Source organism: Myodes glareolus, chromosome 1 (genome assembly GCF_982192425.1).
Source record: "Myodes glareolus chromosome 1, mMyoGla1.1, whole genome shotgun sequence".
Taxonomy (NCBI): domain Eukaryota; kingdom Metazoa; phylum Chordata; class Mammalia; order Rodentia; family Cricetidae; genus Myodes; species Myodes glareolus.
Genome location: NC_142026.1, coordinates 13,294,069 through 13,315,553, shown reverse-complemented (window position 1 = coordinate 13,315,553; position 21,485 = coordinate 13,294,069). Strand labels below are relative to the sequence as shown.

General features: G+C 35.8%; 1 protein-coding gene across 1 annotated transcript in view; it reads right to left on the bottom strand.

Moving 5' to 3' along the window:
• Vwc2l (von Willebrand factor C domain containing 2 like) overlaps positions 1-21,485 on the bottom strand; it is a 147,685-nt gene that overhangs the window by 122,117 nt on the left and 4,083 nt on the right. The window contains exon 3 of the mRNA XM_048459327.3: positions 661-790. Within this exon, the coding sequence (XP_048315284.2) occupies positions 661-790 (130 nt within the window). The remainder of the gene's footprint in view (positions 1-660; positions 791-21,485) is intronic.

The following is a 21,485-nucleotide window of genomic DNA, read 5'->3' as shown; positions in this document are numbered from 1 at the left end:
ATTTCAGATGACTAAAATACTGTAACTTTCTCAACGATTCCATTTCATTAGGGGAAAAATGGATCCGTAATCTTAAATATAAGTCACTTTCTCATCTATAGCAATTTCTGTGACAACAGGGCCTTTCTATAACAAAAATCTTGGTTACTCCTCCCCCCACATCAGTTTTAGACTTTCTTGCTTGAATTTAAGTATGCTTATAATTCAATTTATATTCTTGGATAACTTAAACTTGAAGTTTTATTTATGTTCAAATCCAAATAGCCGACATTTTCTCCAATCTTTGTCTTTGGATGCACTATACACCATGAAATTTAGAAAATTACTTCACAGGTTCCAAAATAGTGAGAAATGCAATCAGTACAGAAGTTTGGTACTGTGTTATCTCCAACAGTCTCCTTATAAAATAACAATAAATAATATGGGTCACAACAAAACTAGCTTGCAAGAACTCTAATTCCCCAGATGAGAAGCTACTCAATTCACCCATCCCTAGTACATTTTCACTTTAAGGTTTCAGAAAAACATACATGCCAGTGCTGCCCACATTGAAAAGCCAGAAGCAGCTCTTAGAGGCTTTTGCACTGAATGGCATGCCGGTGTGAAATACTGATGCCTCGTTCTAACCCCGTCTCGAAAGCTAATGCAGGGCATTCTTACCATTTTTGCAGACAGGACAACACTGCTCTGGTTCATAGATTGGGTTGACACACTCAGGAACTGCGCAGTCTGCTACAACACAGTGAACTTCATTGCTGGGCTCACAGCGACACCATTCACATGGAGAGGGCTAGGAACAAATCTCAGATTAGCCCCTTTTCTCCTATGACTTAATGCTTGCACATTCATATGTTGTCAGAAGACAAGACATTAGTGTTCATATTGACTTTAATTCCATCCACCACTCATGTGATCATTCTGCCCCCAAAGAAAGGCGACCTGTATACCTAAGCCAACATGAGGCACAGCTCAGGTCTCTGTGAATAATAAGTGGTTCTCCACCACTGCCCTACTTTTGCAGAGAAGTTTGGACAGCAAACTTGCCGTTTGGTTTCTGGATTCACTGACTGCTTTACTTTCCTCTGGGAAAGAAGATATTAGAACGTATGAAATCAATTTTGCAATTGGTCGTTTTGCTTCCTAAGACAGGTGAGTTTCTGGAAATGAGAAAATGATAAATGCATATCCTGACCCTTCTTGTACACTTTTTCAAGGCAACTTAAGCTTAAATGGCAGCTTATCGGTGTGGATGCTATAAAAAATTTATTTGGGATCCAAACATTCAGATTTAGCCTCCTGGAATAATTTTTGAGTATCTTACACTTGCCTGCTTGCTTTGAGAAATGAACTAAAATCAACTGACTTAAAAATCCACCATTTAAGCAAGAGTCAAAGACTCTAAAATGAAAATGGGAAAATAATTAAAATAATACAATGATTATAATACATTGTAATAATATAATGATTATAATACATTGTAATAATATAATGATTAATAATACAATGAAGGAATTTTCATCTTTACAGTACTTACAAACCAAGAATAAATGGATTTTCAGTTTCTTTTCTATAAAATTCCAGTGACCCTTTCATCTTGTTAAGATTCTAGTTCTACACTTCAAGAATCTAGGTTTCGACTCCTAAGATGAAAGGTCTACACTCTTAGAAGTCATACATTGTCCACACTTTTCTAACTAAGCTATTTGCTCTCAGGAACTTCTGCCTCAAGAATGATGCCGTAGTTCTATACCTACAAACTGATCTAATGAAACCCTCTCATATTCCTCTGGGACTACTGTCCAAAATTCTCATCTATTCTTTCTTTTCTTGTAGACCAGGCTGGCCTTGAACTCACAGAGATCCACCTTCCTCTAACTCCCAAGTGCTGGGATTAAAGGCACATGCCACCACCACCTGGCTCATTCTTAGTTCTTTCAGAAATAACTATCCAAGTAATTTGGGTAATCAATGTTCTGTCTCAAGTAGTTTAAGCGAGGTAGAAACCAGTGCATTACTTATTTTAAAAACTCACTTAGTCTCTAGTTTTTGCTTGAAGAATGATAGCCCACTCTAATAGTCTTAGTTTTTGGATAAGAGAATTAGTTAGTAGAAGCTGTAATAAAATGTGATGTTTAAGTGTGACATATTGGTTTATTGAAAATAACACACAAAATCTCTACCCATTAAGTGTAAGCTTTGTAGAATAATCCATCACCTTATCCCATGCTTTGTTATGAACTTGAACTTTATTGTTTATTACTGTACTAAGAAATTGTATATTATCAGTTTTCTTAGTTCTGTCACGCTTCAAGAAAGGAATTTTATCATCTCATAGATTACTGAATCAGTTGGCAGAGGTTTAACATTTTTCTAGGTCCTATGAATAAGCAAAGGGCAGAGATTTGAAAGTAGGAGTGTGACCGAATTCCACCCTGTTGCTTGACAACAAGAAACACCACCATGGCGTCATTTGAATAACTGATATCCTGTGATCTTCGTACTTGTCCACATAGACCAGGTCCAGAGGATTTACCACTAACATTGGAGAAAATTGCTTATGAAGGATATGCACTTCATGTTGAGAAATTTACTAATTCCTGCAGTTAGTGTATGAGAGTTATTGTGGGAATTTATCAGTGAAAATATGAGCTGTGATGTTAGGGAGGCATTTAAGGCCTATGGCTTCTATTTGGGGAAATTTGGTATCCTTACATTTTGAAGTCTGGAATTCTGCTTGGTGGAGTCTTAGAGGAACTAACAAAGACTGAAAGCAATACATGGTGGATATGTGTGCAGAGGCCTGCTTTGGAATCCCAGAAAATGCTAATAGGGAGAACTGAGACAGAAATGATTGGTGATGAAAGTATGCTGAAAATTTTGAAAGGGTATTGAGAAATGAAACAAATTACGAAGACAAAATTATCTTCCTAATTATCAGTATCTCCTAGTTATCCTTGAACTTGGCTTATTAATGTTCCATGGTTATTTATTTCTGACCATAAAATCTCTAATAGTCTTCTTCTTATTGTATTGATTTGTTCTTTCAAGTTATCTTTCCTTGAGACCTTATCCCATCATTCCCCACCATATCCATCTTCTGGACTCAATGTGTCTAGAATGTGTATCCCCGTCCAGCCTGGCATGTCCACTCTCTAATCTGCCTTCACTTATCCAGTTTTCAGACTGTATCCAAAACAGCCTGAGGAGTCCTGCCTACATCCTCCACCACCATTATTTCTTCCATCATTAAACTTCTGGCTGTCAGGATTCAGTCAAACTCCACCCACTGACCTCCTAGTGAGGCCCATTCCTGATCTTGCCAGCCTTGCCAAGTCCTACTGACTTTGATGACATTGATATTCTCTTTCTCAATTTGACATCTCTATGACCTCTGTCTTCCTTTGCATTTTTGAACAGAACTTTCTAGACAGTGGAAAGTTAGGAAAAGTAACCACTTAGCTTCTCTTGTATTAAGTTCAGATTTTTAAAAGCCCTCCCACCTTATAGTGTAAAACTGCAAGGTTTGGTATTTGTCATAAAGCTTCCCATCTTAAGCACCAAACTGGTACAAATTTCCCTTTATTGGATCCTTCAACGCTAAAACTACAGATTAAACCTAAAAATGTTCCCATAAAATCAAAGATTAAGGAATAAAGCTGTCTTTGGAGGAACAGAGAGTGCTGAAATAAGTAGATGGGAAAATATTCTTACTAGTTTTTCTGCCTTTTTAAAAATAAGAACATGTAAAGCTATGTGGTTTTGTGAGCCAGATATGAGGGGAGGTAAATGATGAAGTGACACTATTCTAACATTTTATTTCTCCTTTTGAAGAAATCCCCCCAAATGCTTTGCTTCTAAGCAATATTTTAAAACCATTGTAATATTTGATACATTTACATTTTCATAAAAATATTTGTAGTTATGATTACAGCTAATGCTTATTTGCTAATGTTCATTTTAAATGGCATGAGTACAATATGCATCTTATAATATATGTATATTATATGTATCTTGTAGTTACATCTCTAACTATGTGGATTGGAATGGCTAATGTGGAACTATAAGCGGAGACTATAGGGATTACCTGTAATTCCCATTGTCGCTGAATACATTGCATCTGTGACAAGAGCTGCCCCAGTTGACCCTAGATTACAAACGCCTCATTCCCAAACTCACATATAAAAATGTGTATATATTAGATGAATATGATTGGATAAAGTAGCCAGTGACTCAAGTATTGGCTTAGGTAACTAGAAGGTAAACTTTCTTCCTTAGTAGTAGAATGGGAAGCATGGGAAGAAACATCTGGTTAAAAATGTTTAGCTTCCAAAGACCTCATAGCTGAAATTGAACTGCAAAGTCACCATGATCTGAAAATGTTGGAGAAAAGAGATGGACTGGAATCCTGGAAACAGTGTCATGGATACTTGTGACATTTTAAATTGGTAATAGCCTGGGAACCAGAAACTTAAGTTACTGGAATAACAAAATAATTTTAGAAAATTGTCAAATATTTTCTTTCTGAGAATGTAGGAATTAATATGACCATCCCTAAGGGTTAAGGTAAGATAACATGAATATGGTTTTACATACCATTTGGTTAGAACTCTCCCTGTGTTTATAGAAATGTACAATTGTTTTGCCTGAGACACATTCTGCCACATCTCAGGAAAGTCTGGATATGAGAAATATATGACAATCAAGTCATCAGGTCTTAGGGGTGTCTGTCAGTGACATTGTTTCAAATATCCAGGAAGAAATAATCACTGTCAGTAAGGCTTGCCATACAAATTCCAATCAGAAAGTTACAATAAGCAGATGGGCAACCTCATATTTTCTGTCACCTATGGTGTCTGTTTAAAAGCCACCTTTTGTTCATGAAAATATTTTACTGGTTTTTGAACATTTTTCATTTGTTCTTGTCTATTGCTTTCATACATTTTAAGCTCCTTATAATACATTGTTCGGCTCTGAATCCTTAGCACCTACAAGATGTCTCAGCATGACGATAAATATTGAACAAAATCTGCAACCATTTGTGCAGAATCTGTGCTTTCTCATACGCTGAGCCACACCTCTAGCAGCTTTGTCTGTGCTCATAGTGTGTGGAAACGGTTTTGACTCAATGGGATGTTCACATTTTATTTAAATATCACAAAGCACACTTTGAGGGAATAGATTCCGGACTGTGAGTCATGAAATAACTATTTGGGTTCTAATATTCAGTCTCTGAACATAAACTCACTCTGTTGAAGTAATTTTAAATTTATAACATTCATTGTGCCGATCGCAGGTAAGTCAGTCCACAAGCAGCCCATCAACTAACTTATCTAGCAGTAGATGATTACAGACTTTTATTGCATTAGAAAATACTGTGCTAACTAAATTTAAGGCATGAGTATATGCAGTGGAACTACTCAAAGGACTGAAAAAAGTTAGTCATATCTGTAATATGTGCCAATATGAATGGTGCACATTCATCACGTTAATTTTAGTACATTGTAAAATACATTTTTCGCAAAAAGTCCTGATTTGAAACATGCTTTTTTTTTTTTTAAGAAGAGCAAAACACCTCCTGAGTATTCTGAGAAATAAAAACTTGATTCCTAGAGAGGTCTCTGAGAATCCTGTTAGAAGCTGATGAGCGAATGCAGGGATGGGTGGGATAAATTCTAGAGGCCAAGTTTCATTGCAATCACTAAATCAGTGACTTTTTTCTGACCGGGTGATATCAAGCTCCATGCCGTCAGGTTTGTTTCATTTCCTTGATCATGAGCAAAAGTTTTAGGAAATATAGCTCAACTCCCTTTTACAAAGCAACCCATTTGAACAACTATTTAAAAATCTAATCCCAACAAATGAGAAGCATTGCTTCGTGAAGCACTCTTCTTTTGGAGATAATTTATGGCATAAATTTTATCACTTTATGGAACAAGTCTCATTACTTCCAGTCTGGATGAGAAATTTGAAAGACTCTATTTCAAATTTGCTGATGCTTGTCAGGAATTTCTCTGTTCACTTCATTAAAATATACATTAGCTTACAAAATGCTGGAGCAAAGTGGTTAGCATCCCTGGCCACTCCTGTAGATGGTGATTGGAATGCAGCAGATGCCACCAAATAATCAACGGACCTGATAGGTTTGAACCAAAATCACAATCATGTGAAAGATGACCCAGAACATCTGATTAAGATTCTAGTTTGTGTTTCTGATCTAAAGATCTTGTGGTGACCCCTCCAGTGAGCTGCCCTAGTGACTGCAGTTTAGGGAACACTGAGATTGAAACTCATCAAATTACAGAGATTCAGTTGGAATGTCTTTAAGAATATCAATACTTCTGAAGCAAATGAAAAACTTTGTACAAATCTGCATATCTGTATCTATGTATCAATATCTATGCCTATATTTATCATCTATCTGTATATTTATTTATCTGTGTACATTTATACATAGCTATATCTAGATAGTATATATATACATACATACAAACTACCTATATACCTACACCTATATCTATATATATCTATATCTATAGCTACATATATCTTTCCATCCCTCTGTATGTTCAACAGCAAATGTGTATGCATGTATCATTTGAATTATGGGCAAGTAGCACTAGTTTGGGCTCTTTTGAAGGAAAATGTATTATAGGATATTATCATTTATGTGCTTATAAAAACACCTTACAATTTTGCTGAAAATAAAAGCATTTTATAAAAATGGTTGTGAAAAGTCTCTTGCTCATGAATTTATAATAAACCAGAGAGCTAATAAACTATAATTTTGAAATGTGAAAATTCAAAACACTGTTTGCTTATTACAAGTAGTTATCAGCATGTATTACATAATGTAAAGTCTATAAAGTCATGACACTAGAAATGATTCATCTATCTTGCTCTTTATGAATGACAACCAAAAGTTAAGATTTAAACAGGTATATTTTGATATTTTGACAAAGTTTTCTCTGAATAATTACTGATGTGATTAAAATGGAGAACTAAATATTATTTTAATTTAATCTGAGCTTGAGGAAAATGTAAAAAGACCAGAAAACACATGAAAGGCCAATCTGAAAGTTTTAATTATCAAGAACAAAGAAGTTTTTTTGTTTTTGAAAGTTAGGCATTATAGTATGATGGGAAGATTATTTTAAATGTATATTGTTTCTTTGAAAAGTTTTCTTCTGAAAAGCAGTAGACATTTTGGCATGTTTTAAAATATTTTATAATTTTTATAATATGACCAATGTATTTTAGTCATATTTACATACTCATTTCTTTTCCTACCATACCAATCCAACCCAGCTTATCCCCTACAACTTGCTGTCATTAGTTTTAACAAACAGAGTAGCTGATAAACTCCAATTATGACATATTTCATTCTGATAAGTGATGTGCAGAACCGATGCATTTTTAAGCTCTCAAGAAATTCTGTGACCAAAATTCAGGTTTTCCCAGAGGGAATACGTTCCAGAAAAACAAAACAAGTATAGGCAAGGGAAGTGCTAGCAAATGCCCACTCAGTTGCACTCAGATGTATTTTCTGGATAGGCAAAGTACAATTATCAACACAACACCAGGGAGCTTTATCTTGCCATTGTTCTTTTAGGTCCTGCTAAAATCTTCAGATGAGAATCAGAAAATATGGAGAAAGGTCAGAGTAAAGGTTTGTGAAATGTCCCACCAATACCTGTGAAGTACTCTAGAAGGCAACACCAGGCAGTCCCTTCCCAACAAGGTGGTGGGAAGCTACATTTGGTACAAGAAGATCCCATGTCAATCCTGAGAACATGTTCATCAAAGCCTGGATATTTTGGTCATGAGGATGCCCCATGGACCACACATTTATGCTCCAGGGAAAATATACACAACTGCATAACTTCAAAATGTTCCTGATGGCACCGGAAAGGAAAGACTACTCGCATCAGCTGATAAGTAGTCTTTGGCAGGAACATTAAAAAATAAATCCCACAAATCACAATCCCAGAGAACTTAGACAACAATGAGGACACTAAAGAGACATACATGAATCTAATCTACATAGGAAGTAGAAAGCCGAAAAAGACAAGATCTCCTGAGTAAATTTGTGAGCATGGGGACCTTGGGGGAAGGGCTGATGGGGAGGGGAGAGGCAGGGAGGGGAGCAGAGAAAAGTCTAGAGCTCAATAAAAGTAAAAAAAAAATCCAAAGTAGTTATGGGAGAAAATGAGGTCATGGGACTTCTATACTCAAAAAGTCATATAAGAAACAAATAGCACTAGTATAATTTTACAGAAATCATTGAAAGAAAGTAATGCCGGAAAGGAGAGAGCACAATAATACAGGCCGCTAGCATTGCACGGTTGGGAGAGAATCCATGTCCTTTGGCGTCTAAGGCATGGGACAGGCACACATGTCACACTGGGAAGGAAAGAGAGAACACTTCCTAAGAACTCTGTGCCAGTGTCTCAGTTTTCTTAAGGCAAAAGTATTTTAAAAGTTGAGTTATTTTCTTCCTTTTTAATTTGGCAATAACATTGTATGTGAATGTGCTCTGGAAAGAGGTAATTAAAAGTTAATTATATTAAGTGCTTTATAATTGTTAATACCGAAATATATTATGGTTTCAATGGAAAGGTCAAACAACTTCCTCCTGAACTTTATAGTTTATTGTTTCATAGTTTACCTGGTTCTAAATATATATGTATATATATATGATATATATATATGATATATATATATATCATATATATATATATGGATGGTTTATGGGCAATAAAACCAAAGTATATTTTAATTAACAAATTTCTTGACAGTCTTCCATGTGTTAGCATATGACTTGGTACTTTATGTCTGTTGTTTGTGCTGTCTGCAGTGGGAATGGTTGTATGAGTATGTAGGAAGAGGACATATGGAAGAAAAGTTCCGCCATCAACTTCCCTGGTTTTTACCTTCAACAGATTAACCTTCTTCAGTTTAGGTATTCTCATTTTTAAAGAAGCAACTGACATATATATATATATATATATATATATATATATATATATATATATATATAAACTTTACATTTTATTACCTTTTATTTGTATCTTTTGTGTGAGTTTTGTGGAGTGCATATGCCACAGAATACATATAGAAGTCAGAGAACAATAAGAAAGAGTCCTTTCCCTTGCCCCTAACAGAGCTTTAATTTTCTCACTGGGCTGTCCCAGGGGAGTAATGCTTTATGTGGAAAACATGCCGTCTACATGACGCTGGGTTTGTCTTCGTCATAGCCCCCTCCCCCTCTCCCTCTCCCACTCTCCTCACATAATGGTTTTAAATGCCTTTAAGTTTCCCAAGGAAGTGTCCTGCTCATAGGTCATTTAATTAAATCATGACATACTTGCTTTCACTATGAATTCTTTTAAATGTTTAATTTCTAAAAATAGTATTTTCAGAGTTTTGAAAGCTATTCAAACATTTTGCAAACTCTTACACGTTGTAATGTTTGCATTCAAAGAGTAAGTAGATTGAGAATGGTGTTGGATGACACTTTTAGACAGTTAAATAAATCCTAATTTACCGATGAAATTTCAGTCCTTCATTAGATTCACTGCAAATACAGATTTTTGAAAAAGAATGATAACGTTGGTTAACAGTTGTTGGAATCTTGATTTTCATCTCTTCTGGTTTAATGTGAGTGTCTTAGAGTCTTATTAACAAAGGGAATATTCTTCATGATTGTCTTTTTTTCCTTAATGAAGCTTTCTAAATTTCAGGAGTCAAAGGTTTGCTATTTTAGCAGGAGTTTATTTTCAATGCTGGAGGAAAATTAAAGTTAGACTGCACAATTTTGTTTCCCTGTCATACTTAAGGTGAGGCATTGAAGCCCATATACAATGAAAGTCAGCAGAGTGTCAGAGTAGTTATTCAGAGTTGTTGATATTTTTATTTTTAATACCTTTTTAATATGCTTATAACACATGTATATGACTTGTATGCATTATTTGAGTGCACAAGAGTGTGGATGTCAGGGGACAACTTCAAGAGCTGGATCTTGCCTTCCTCCTTGCTTGAAGCAGTGTCTCTTGTCCTGTATGCCAGACTAGCCTGCCTGTCGTGAATTTTCTTGTTTCCACTACCTGTCTTTACCTTAGGCGTAACTTGGATTAGAGATACATGCTACTGCATGCAGCTGTTATATAGGTTCTGGGGATTTGAACGCATGACTTTACAGTTGTGTGGCAAGTGCTTTACCTACTGAATTATCTCACCAGCTCCAATAAAAAATTTAAAATCAAAATTTGAAAAGATAATCTTGCTTAGCCCTTACTGCCTTCCAAGTGCACACTGTCTTTGCTTTCAAGAGATGAGAATGTTCGTATAAGCATCCTGACAGTGGGTGTTTTAAACTGAAATCAATTGGGAAACAATTTCCTCATGTTGCCTGTATTGCATTCTGCGAAAAAGATATGAGAGTAAAGAGTGAATGACTTATAATTGAATAGTCAACAATAAAGGACACACACACCACACACGCACAAGTGCACGCACGCACATTCAGGTGGAAACCAAATGCTCTCAGCTATATTTCTTGCAAAATGTCTTACAGGGAACTCACCAGGCTGGTAAGATGTAGTGAAAACAGCCCTAGACTGATAGTCAGGATTGTCTTCTTTGGCAGATTTGTTAAATCTCTATTTATGTAACAAGAAGAAAAACACAGATTTTTTGAATGAAGCTTGGAAAATGAAGATAAATATATAATTCAGTGGGTGAATACACTTGCACAATACATAAATCTGATGTTGTTTGTGTTTATGTTAATTTTGTTAATTTCTCCTACACATGTCCTTGGGTGACTCTCCACTTGCTCCCAATCTCACTTGGCTGCCTCACCAGATCATCACACAGAATCTGGCTGGTCTCATGTTTTCTTCCTGTTTCTGTCACTCTGGACCCTGGTGCTCTGACCACTTTTGTTGATTTGTTTCTCTCTGGTCATGCCTTTTCCTTTTTTCTTCATTAACTCTTCAGTTTTTCTTAAATTCTTTCAATACTTGGACATTTCCACTCAAGCTATTTTCCTTTAACTTTCAAACATAATCTCTCTTTCTTTATTCAAATTCCTATAGCAACCATAAGAAAGCCGCCCCATCAGCGGCCTTTGAAACTGTAGACCTTGTGATGGTGAATGTGATGCCTTCTCTATTTTGTTACATTGCTCCACCTCAATGAAATCAGAGGCTTGACTATGACAACTAATTTTTGAAAAGCCAATAATGGACTGATATCCACATAGACTATTTACACACCTTTGCTTATTAGCACATTATTAAATATATATTGCTTTATATTAAAACAAAACATTTAAGTTGTTTTACAATTAAAGGGCAATGCAAGGGAATAAAAAGATGGACCTTATAAACTTTGCTTTATTTTATATGATAATCAATGTCAATGAAACTGGAATTAACTATACGAAGAAATATAGTTTAATGTGTCGGTTAAGCACATATAGTAAATAGACAAATCTGTATGTCTTTTTAAATTTTTATGTTTGAAAAGTGAAACTTTTGTTTACTCTCAGGTGAAAGAGGATCCATCACTATTAGCCCCAAGATTGCAGGTTGTAGTAATGCGATAACAGAGCAATTTGAAGGAAATAGAAACAACCTAGCTCATCAACCAACAATTTTCCCTTTAGAGGGCTATAATGTTTTGGGATACCTCAAAAGGAACCACAGATAGAATATAAATGAGTAGGCTTGGCTGTTTCCAATAAAAGTTTATTAATAAAACATAGAGTGGAGCATATTTGGTCATGGGCTGTAGTGTACTAAGTCTGGTCTAAGATAATTATTAATACAGAACTGGCATTACTATTATCCTTATCTTAAAAAGTCACTTCTTAACTGAATTATTATATGCAATACAGATTTATAAATTATTGTAAGTAATCATACAGACACAATTTCAGTAATTCCAAAAGAAAGAAGAGGTTATCTCAGATAGATAAGTTTTGCTTCATTAATTGCTTCTCTGTGTCGAGCAAGAGAATTAGACTATCTGAAATAATTAACAAGGCATTTCCTAAATTGCAGTTGAAGTTGTATGAACTTTAAGATGTTAATAGATGAGAAAAAATGGGTTCAACTGTCATACAGGCGTGGTATTTTGGATTAAATAGTGGGTTGGTAGCAATGGTGTTAAAAACATTGTGGGCCTTTATGAATCATTTGTTGTGTGTCAAGTAACATCTCCTGTGATCTTTATTTTGGGCCATGTGAACATTGAAAAAAAAGAAGGAATTTGTGCCTAAGTCACCTGGCAACTCAGTGGTAGAATCTGCTTTTAAATCCATTTTCAACTGACTTGAGTTTTTACAAGTTGAGAGGTCTCCACTAGCTTTCCAACAGACCTTTTAAAGTTTTTCTATTAACCTCAGTAGTCCATTGCACACTGGGCGTTTCCAAAGGATCTTTCAGGATGCATCATTTCTCTGACTTCAGGTGGCACGACAAGTATTGGAAACTGTTACTGAGAGTTTCACAAGAGTTGCTAACAAGATAGTCGGTGAAAATCCGTATGATTAAAAGGATACTCAAAGCTAGGAAATCTGAATATTCTGGGAAGTTTCAGTATCACTTCTGGGATTTAAACAACTTAAAAATCAAGAAAAGTTGAAGAAATCAAGGAGTTTAAATGTTTGCACCATATCATCCTAAGGGACTGTCTGTACTAACAGGAACCACATGGACTATGGTCAGCGTAGTGGCAATCCATCTCTAGCACCAGGGAGCTACAGGCTTTTGTGTACTCTGACAACCATTTTTCAAAAGCCATTCCTCCCATCTAGTGAGAGCCAGAGATTTGCTCCATGAAAAGAACAACACATTCTCTTCCCCATTTGGTTCTGGTTCTAAAAATTATCAAAATATATTTAAGAGCACTTACTTTAATTTTGTTGTTATTTCCTGATATAAAATTGTATAATTACAAAGTATAAATTAAACCTAATATATATGTTGATATTTATAAATATATTTAAATATTTTGAGTAGTAATATATTTAAACATTAAATCTTATACATACACAAATATTCAATCCATTTGGTTTGGTCTAATTACAGAAATTTTCATATTTAGAGAAGAGGCTTCCCTTTTCTCACAGCCTTTACAAACTTAGGCTTGTTTCATGAAGTGTATTCAAACTAAATCAGAGATGGATTTCAGACGTACCAATATCTTATTGTTCTTGTATACTTGTAACTCTGGGTTGCTGTGGTGACAAGCCCTGAAATCACATTTCAGGTGAAATAGACAATTGGATGAAATAAATCTTTACATACAACATAATTATTGGAAAAGATGACGCAAATTGGTTGAATTTTCTTATTAAACGTGAAGGCATGAAAATGGGACAAAAAGACCAGAGGAAAATGCTATATTAATGTTGCTTTTGCAAGTAATGAGCTGTGGCCTTATTCATTTCCATGAAGTTTTGGTTAGTCTTTGTATTATCATTTCTGCAAAAAGTGGTTCAACAAACTCTAAGTATTTTTATGAAACAAAAGTTATAGGATCAGATTTTATATACATACATACATACATTGTGTGTATATGTATATGTACATGTGATTGTATATGTGTACACATACAATTTTATATACAATTTAACAAAAATACCATAAAACTTCCATTTTTATAAAAAATTATATAAGCTCAAAAAATAGAGTAATATGTCTGGTAGAAAAATGACTTTAAAACTCAAACCCAAATGTATTTTAATAAGAGAAGTACTTTTTTGCATGTATATATGTGTTGCTGAGTATGATGTGTGTATATGTGTTTGTATATGTGTAGTAAGTATGTAGAGGCCAGGAAGAGTCTGCCTGGATTGTTCTTCATTTTATTCCTTGAGGAAAAAGTCTCTTAGTCGAACCCATAACTCATCTAAATGACTAATTTTGGTAGCTAGAGTACTCCCGTGATCCCCTGTCCCCACCTCCTACATGTTGGCATTTTTGTGAGACCACTACACCCACCCAGAGTTTTCATGGGTTCTCTGGTCTGCACTCCTGTCTTTAGCGTTACTCTGTTGGCATTTTCACCAGTAAGCCATCTTCCCATCTGTCCTTTCCCCTAGGCAGGGTGCCCGGCATTCTAGACTGGCTTCAAACTGACTGTGTCCATGAGGACGACCTTTAACTCCTGACCCTCCTGTTTCTATCTCCTAAGTACTAGGATTACAGGCATGCATCACCATGCCTGATTGTAAGACACTCTTTGAATAAGTTGATGTGAAATACTATACCCTTCAAATAATTAAAAGTATTCATTGTTAGCAGACATATATGATGACACTTTTTATTTTGATTCTATAAACAGATCAAGAAGACTTCATGGTCACGTGGAACAATATGGAGAAAATAGTGAGTTTCATTCAGTGCACTTTTTACCTTTTAGACAACTTCCTACCAGCGTGTAATAAGGTCATCTGAAATCTTTTTAAGGATGTGAATGGCTTTCTTAGGCCCTTTAGTAGTTTTTTTCCCATTCTTTTCATGATGTCATTAAACCCCTATGAAGATAACTTTATTGTGATGTGCTTTATGGCGTACTAGAGACAAGCGAAGCAACAATAGAGGTGTGTCAGAATGAAATTACTGATGCTAATCAGCAGTGATAATAAAGTCCAAAGTGCAGACTTTAGACTAAGCAGGTTCTCAATTAATAAGAGCTATTGTTTGAGACAGCAAGCCCAATGAAATCCCCATCTGCTCCTGCTGGTTTGCCTCAAGCCTTTGCTCAAGAGCTAGACAAGCAAAAATAAAAAACACACTGATAGGTTTTTCTTGGACTGTCTTTCATAAAACACACTTTACTGCCTGGTAGATAAATCAAGGAGCAGGGAAACAGAATGAAATTTTAAAAATGTGGTCGGCACTTTAAGGAGTAGAAATAAAAGATTCACCTTATCTTCAAGTAGAAACTTCTCATATCAGGTCAGAACACATATGCAGGCACACATGCATGCACACAAACACACACACACACACATGCTAATGTGTATATGTAGCAATTTCAATGAAGACTACATAGAATATGTATATTAATCTGCAAAATTAGAACAAAATGTGTAGACTTAAGAGGAAATAAGATATAGGAAAGAGAAGAATATGTTTGTCAAATCTCTTGCACTGTTTTGGCAAGTAAAACGCAATTAAAAATAGGCAAACTTTTATATATGCAACTGGACTTTGAATCTAGAAGAGCAGTTACCAGGTAGACATTCTCTCTGTCTTTTGAGCTGTTGTTTTATTAATCAGAACTGGGCAGTAATGACTGTAGACTTCTCAAGGCTGACCCCAGTAAGCTACTTACAGTCATATACTCTGCAAATCTCAGAAGTGGCTGCAAATCAAACACCAGTCTCTCCATGCGCACAGGGCACAGACATCCCGTCACAAATCTCTGAAGTCATACTTATCACACAGTTACGACCATTAATAGTAACATTTCCCAGTAGGAAGGACAGTAGTAAATTTAACTGGGTGAGCAGAAGCTGTCATGCCCTCTACCTGCATACTACCCATCCGCACTCCAGAGGACTATAGTCCAAAAACAAAGATGAGACGATGGATTCTCACTGCAAAGGGGGATATTTTATGCATCTAAAAACCATTTCTTCATAAAAGTCTATTCTCTTGTTTGGGAATTTTTAAGAACTTTTTTTTAAAATCTGATCTCTTTCCTAGCCTTAGTATATTTTGTGAAACAAACAACAGACACAAAACGCTAAGCACATTTTCATCAGAAAAACAGGCACAATTAATTCCGTAAAACTGTTTTTATAAAATTTTCTTTAATCTCTGAAATTGGTCAGAGACTATAAACAATTGAGTAGAAGGTCCGTAATTAAAAAGACATACATCCTTTGTGAACAGGAGACCCTGCCTGCTGAAGCCATGCTGTGGGTAGGCAGCTGCAAAGACTCACTCTGTTATCTGGTAGTAACTAGTGAGGAAGAGCTATTCCTTAACACTCTTGAAGACAATATTCATGATCAAAGGCCAGGTATAGCCTGCAAATCAAAACGCTCCTTAGCTCCCATGACGTTTGTAGGAGCTGGTGCGGTAGGAGATGAACTGAGATTTTAAGGCTGTGACCAGTCCGATCCCTCAGCAACATTTTCCTTCAGCCTTAGTTTGCCCTCGTCTTTAACAAATCTGGTCCTTAGATCCCCAAACATGCTGCCCCATTCTTTCTCCATATTGAAAAATAACATAACATAACATGGCAGAAAACACATCCCTTCAATTAAATTTGAAAAAATACTTTCCATTTAAATATTTTCATAAATGGAATGTTATAAATTAGGCATTAATGATGGGCTACTAGTTAATGACAGAGCTGGAATTTGTATCTCCTTGTGAATATACCCATTGACAAGCTAGGACAATTCAAAACTCAACGGACATCATATTTTTATTTTAATAGATGTAATGATTTGGTAAGATATTTTGAATGTCGAATAATTTTCTTGCCTCTGATTAATTCATCAGGATTTAAAAATTAAGTGCAAAGTTCAGGGAAAAAACAAGTCAGGTAGCCATAGTATGATAATAAGTTTTTTGCTGTTGTTGAAGGTTAACAACAGACACATGAAATGTATCCTGAGAAAATGTTTATACTAAAATCATTCAAATATAAAAATAAGAGGTAGGTCTTATCAGTCGTCTTGTCCACTAACAGGAACAGTACAAAAGTAACTTCCAGCAGGGAAGGAAGAACCTGGGACAAGCTGAATCCTGAATTTGGGGCATTGAGTGTTGACTGCAGAGAATCACTTCAAAGTAAACCAGGCTATGCTAAAGCTGACAGCTCTTTCAGCTGCATGCGGTCTAACCTTCGGTGTATGACCTGAAGCTAAATTAGTACAGGGTTTAAAGAATAAAGACATATTTTCAAAGGCTAAATCTAGCAGAGTGAGAGTTACAAAAATACTGTGCAAAATAAGAAATTATCTCTCTTTTGGGCCAAGCAGAATAAGGTGGTGAAGCATGGAGCCGAAACAGATCTTTATGCTCCACTCGATGTGTTCATCCTCCATTATCTATGCTCTTATAACTTATTATCAACTTTATTAAAAGTGGGTTTTAATTCCTTATTGGTTGGGTACACACCAAAACAAAAGATGAAAGATCCGGCTATGGAGTGACCTTCATCTTAGTACAATGTTGCCAGACCACTGGGGAATTTATAGAGTTCTCCACAGAATAGAGAGGAATCTACTCATAAGTAACTGGAAGAGGTTCTCACAGCCTTTACAAAGAGCATGACTCTTCCCATTAGGACACATACGTGGGATCAATTTGCACTTGAATTTTGTGATCTGAAAAGATTGAAGTGCAACTTGGCATTCACTTGGGATGAGACTTTACAACTAAATCCCTAGAGGGATGAGATGAAGACACACTGAAGACCAGCTCTAGGAAGCAGCGGAGAGAGACACCAGCCAGTAGAAGTCAGTTGAGAATGGATGTTACACTTGGCAACAGTATGGGTCATTTTGGCCTGCCTGTGGACTGCCCTTTCTAAACCTATAGTGGCTGAAATAGAACCATGGCATTTGAAGGCACACTTGTTAATCTCTTTATATGTTCAATCATGATCTGGCTCATTATCCCATTTACAAAAAGAAAGGTGGTGAATATCTAGTGTGGTGTTTTCATGATCCTTAGGGTAGGAATAAAAGAGAAAAAAAACCCACTATTCATCATTTCAAAGGGTTCACTGTGATGGAAGAAACAAGTGGGTTCTAATAGAAGGGTCAGGTGGCTCTGTCTTCCATGGATTATTATAATGTGATAGAGGCAGTCAAGAAGAGATGAGGGCAGTTGTATGGGTAGGCTTCCAGGTTTCCCATTTTCAGCTGTAGGATCTTTGGTAAGTCAACTTACGGACTGATGCTTTGGTTTCCTTACCTGAAGCTGTTTAGCAGATGATCAAAAGGGGCCTCAGACAAGTGAGCTATGATGGAAATGTGCCCTTCCCTGTGCAATGGCATATGTGAACGCACTGGGAAGAGTTTTGGGCAGCGCAGGATTCAAAAAGGTTGATGAAACAACTCTAGATCAGTGGTTCACACCCAACCTGGGGTTCACGGCCCCCAGGGTCAAATGACCCTTTCACAGGGATCGTCTAAGACCATTGGGAATAACAGACATTTACATTATAATCCATGCAGTAGCAAAACTACAGTTATGAAGTGGCAATGAAAATAATTCTGTGGTTGGCGGTCAGCACAATGCGAAGACCTGTATTAAAGGGCTGGAGTGCTAGGAAGGAGGAACTCTATTAAAGGGCAAAGCCCTAGGGAGGCGGAGTTGTAGTAAAGGACACAGCACCAGGAAGATAGAGAACCGCCACTCTAGGTTGTCAGCAGGAAGTTAGACGTCACTCTGAAAATGCTTCTGATTCCTTTATCCTCAACCATGCCGGTTGTTTTGATGTTTTCGTCCCAAAGTTTTAAATGTTTCTGAAAACTTCATAAGTGAGGGGCTACATTAGAAAGGGAAAAGTAGCTTTGTTTTTCTGTTCTTTTCCGGGAATGTTTGTAATTTCAAAAAATTCCAGCGGTACCTCTTTTCCTGATGTTCTTCAGGGAGTGAAAGAATATTTAAATCCACTCTTAAATGTTGCGGTACCCTGTCCTAGCTGCTGTCATACAGCGTTAGTGCGGACACACTTACTGCTCTCTCGTCAACAAAGTCAGATCAGCCTCTCATTTTCCCCGCACTTCCACCCTGTTCTGTCTTGGCTTTTCCCAGTCTCGCTGACCCTGCTCCAGAGGGTTCGCCTTTGGAAGTTTGAGATGCCCAGATCAACTCTAGTCAGATTTCAAAAAGCAACTTGACCATCTTGAAGAGAAAAGCCTTTGGCTCCCAAGCCTCATGCTATGTTGGTAAGCTTTTACACCATAAACCTTGGGCCCATGTGGGACTGCAGAGTGATAAATAAAACCCTATTTCTACTTTGGGGAATAGGCTTCTGTTGCATAGCTGAGACAGGCATCATGAACCTATGATCCCTCTGCCCTCCATTTGCAAATGCTGAGATTACTAGTGTGTGCCGCCACCGCACTTAGGTTCATCAACTCAACTTTTGACCGCTTTTCTTTTCATTTGAGTTATATACCAATCATGCCTTTCTTGTGAGCACTTTAGCTTCTAGATGCCTTGATTTCCAAAATGAGTGACTCTATATTTTCAATATCAAGCAGTATAACAAATGTTCATAGATGAATATATTATTGTAAAGAATATCTCGTATATGATTTTAAGAAAGTTCTATAAATCTTTAATCACTAGCTATTTGTTCCTGACAACAAATCGGAGATAATGAAGATAGAAGACTACGGCTAGTGTTTATTTAGTTATATGGTTCATGTGGGCAAGCACAACATAAAAATAGTCCTTCATCTGAAATGCTTTTAAAGTTAGATTTCAATTATATAATATTGCTGAAGATTTAGAAGAAATTAGAACATAGAGTAAATCCCTGCATATTTGAGAATGACGGAGAATAGAGAACAGCCATTTATTCAACTCCTAAATGTTCTGGTTGTCCTGGGCCTAACGACTTCATTAAATATTTTCAACATCTCCCCACAAGGGAACTAATCATTACAATGACTATTTTATGATCTTACTACTGTGGCTCAGATCTTACATCCCACTGAGGAATTTGGGCTTCGAATCCAGCTGTTTCTGACCTTGATATAAAAGTGCTTTGAGAATTTGAATAGATTAAATTGCTTAAAAGAAGTATTACAAAATAAGTTAAATAAATGGAGGACTTCTGGGTGGGAAGATAAGTTAAACTTTCTCAGTCTTATTCTTCATTTTCACAGATTCGTCCTAGATAATTTCGACAGATTTTTGCATTCAAGTCTTTGTGAAAAAATGGAATATGTTTTTTAAAAATATATTTAGTAATCCTTTGGCACAGATATATAAAAGTGCTTTGTTATTAAGGGATGTTACATGATGAATTATACGATGGTAGAGCTATAACCAGGAGCACAAGAATAATCAATATTTTGTTTATAGGTTTTTATGTTGTTTGAAATGGTAACATAATTACCTTTTAAATTTTTTGTTTATTTTTACGTGTATGAGTGTTTGACTTTCAGGTATGTCTGTGTATCACATACATGCCTGGTACCCGAGGAGACCAGAAGAGGGTATCAGATTCCCTGAGGTTGTAGGTACAGATGGTTGTGAGCTGCCATGTGGGTGCTGAGAACCAAACTCAGGTCCTCTGGGAAGGCAGCCAGTGCTCCTAAACACTGAAAAATCTCTCTAGTTTCAAAGTTATATTTTTGTTTATCTAAATCTTATAAGTAGCTATAACATTTTAAGGGTGAAGATAAGTTGAATAAATTCATAAACCATTCTATCTATTCTTTTATATATTAAGTGCTGATTGCCAAATTCTATCTATCAAAAACTGTATTTCCTGTGAGTTTTCTGGTGTGGGCTTGATATTCTTTCTAGAAAATTCTACTTTAACTATATGTGCTCATTAGAATTAATTGTCACTGATTTGTTCATAATAAATGTTCATAAAATAGATTCATAATATTTTGTTCATAATCTATTGAATACTATATTTCCTTTCATAACCTGAAAATAAAACCAGCTAATAATGAAAGTGTATATAATGTTTAAAAGACCATATTGTCATTATTGAGCATATGACAGTATGTGTTTAATTGTTATTTGCTGTTAGGGTAGCTTTACTAAACTCTCTAGCGTTTTACTTCTTAACATTTCACAACAAATAATTTTACAGTACATGAAAGAGAATAGTCTAGAATAATGCATAAAAGAGTTGATATAATCTTCAAAACCTTTTTTCTTATAGCTAAAATAATGCAGTGAAAAAAGTCAGATATTCTTTTATAAACTAGAGCAAGTTTGAACTCATGGCTCAGAATAGACTGAATACCATAAAACAGTCAAAAGCCCTAGTGATAATCAGTTCAAATCTGTCTGCCACATGCTGACTTCTGGCACCATCTTATTTCATAGAGAGAAAAGTTAATTCAAATCTAAAAACTAAGCACTCTTTTTTCAAAAATAAACAAGCACACTATGACCAGCTATAACTTTTTTTTTTTACCTGTAATGCTATGAGGACCATATCACAGAACTTTGATAAAATTAGAACCTTTAATATTAAGCTTTCACCATGGAAGACATTCAACACATAAACTGTCACTACAATTAACTAGGATATTCTTGATGCATTAATTCATTTCCCAGGACTCATATGTGTCTTGTAGAACATTCTAACTAAAATTAGCCATCAGAGAAAAGAGAACTTAAGAATAAATAAAAACAAGATCCACGTTATTTAAATTAAGACACAAAGATGAAAGGAAAACAAATATGTCATTGAAAAGTTAACTTGTCTTTTTAAAGTCCATAATAAATTCATTTCCCTAGGAAGTC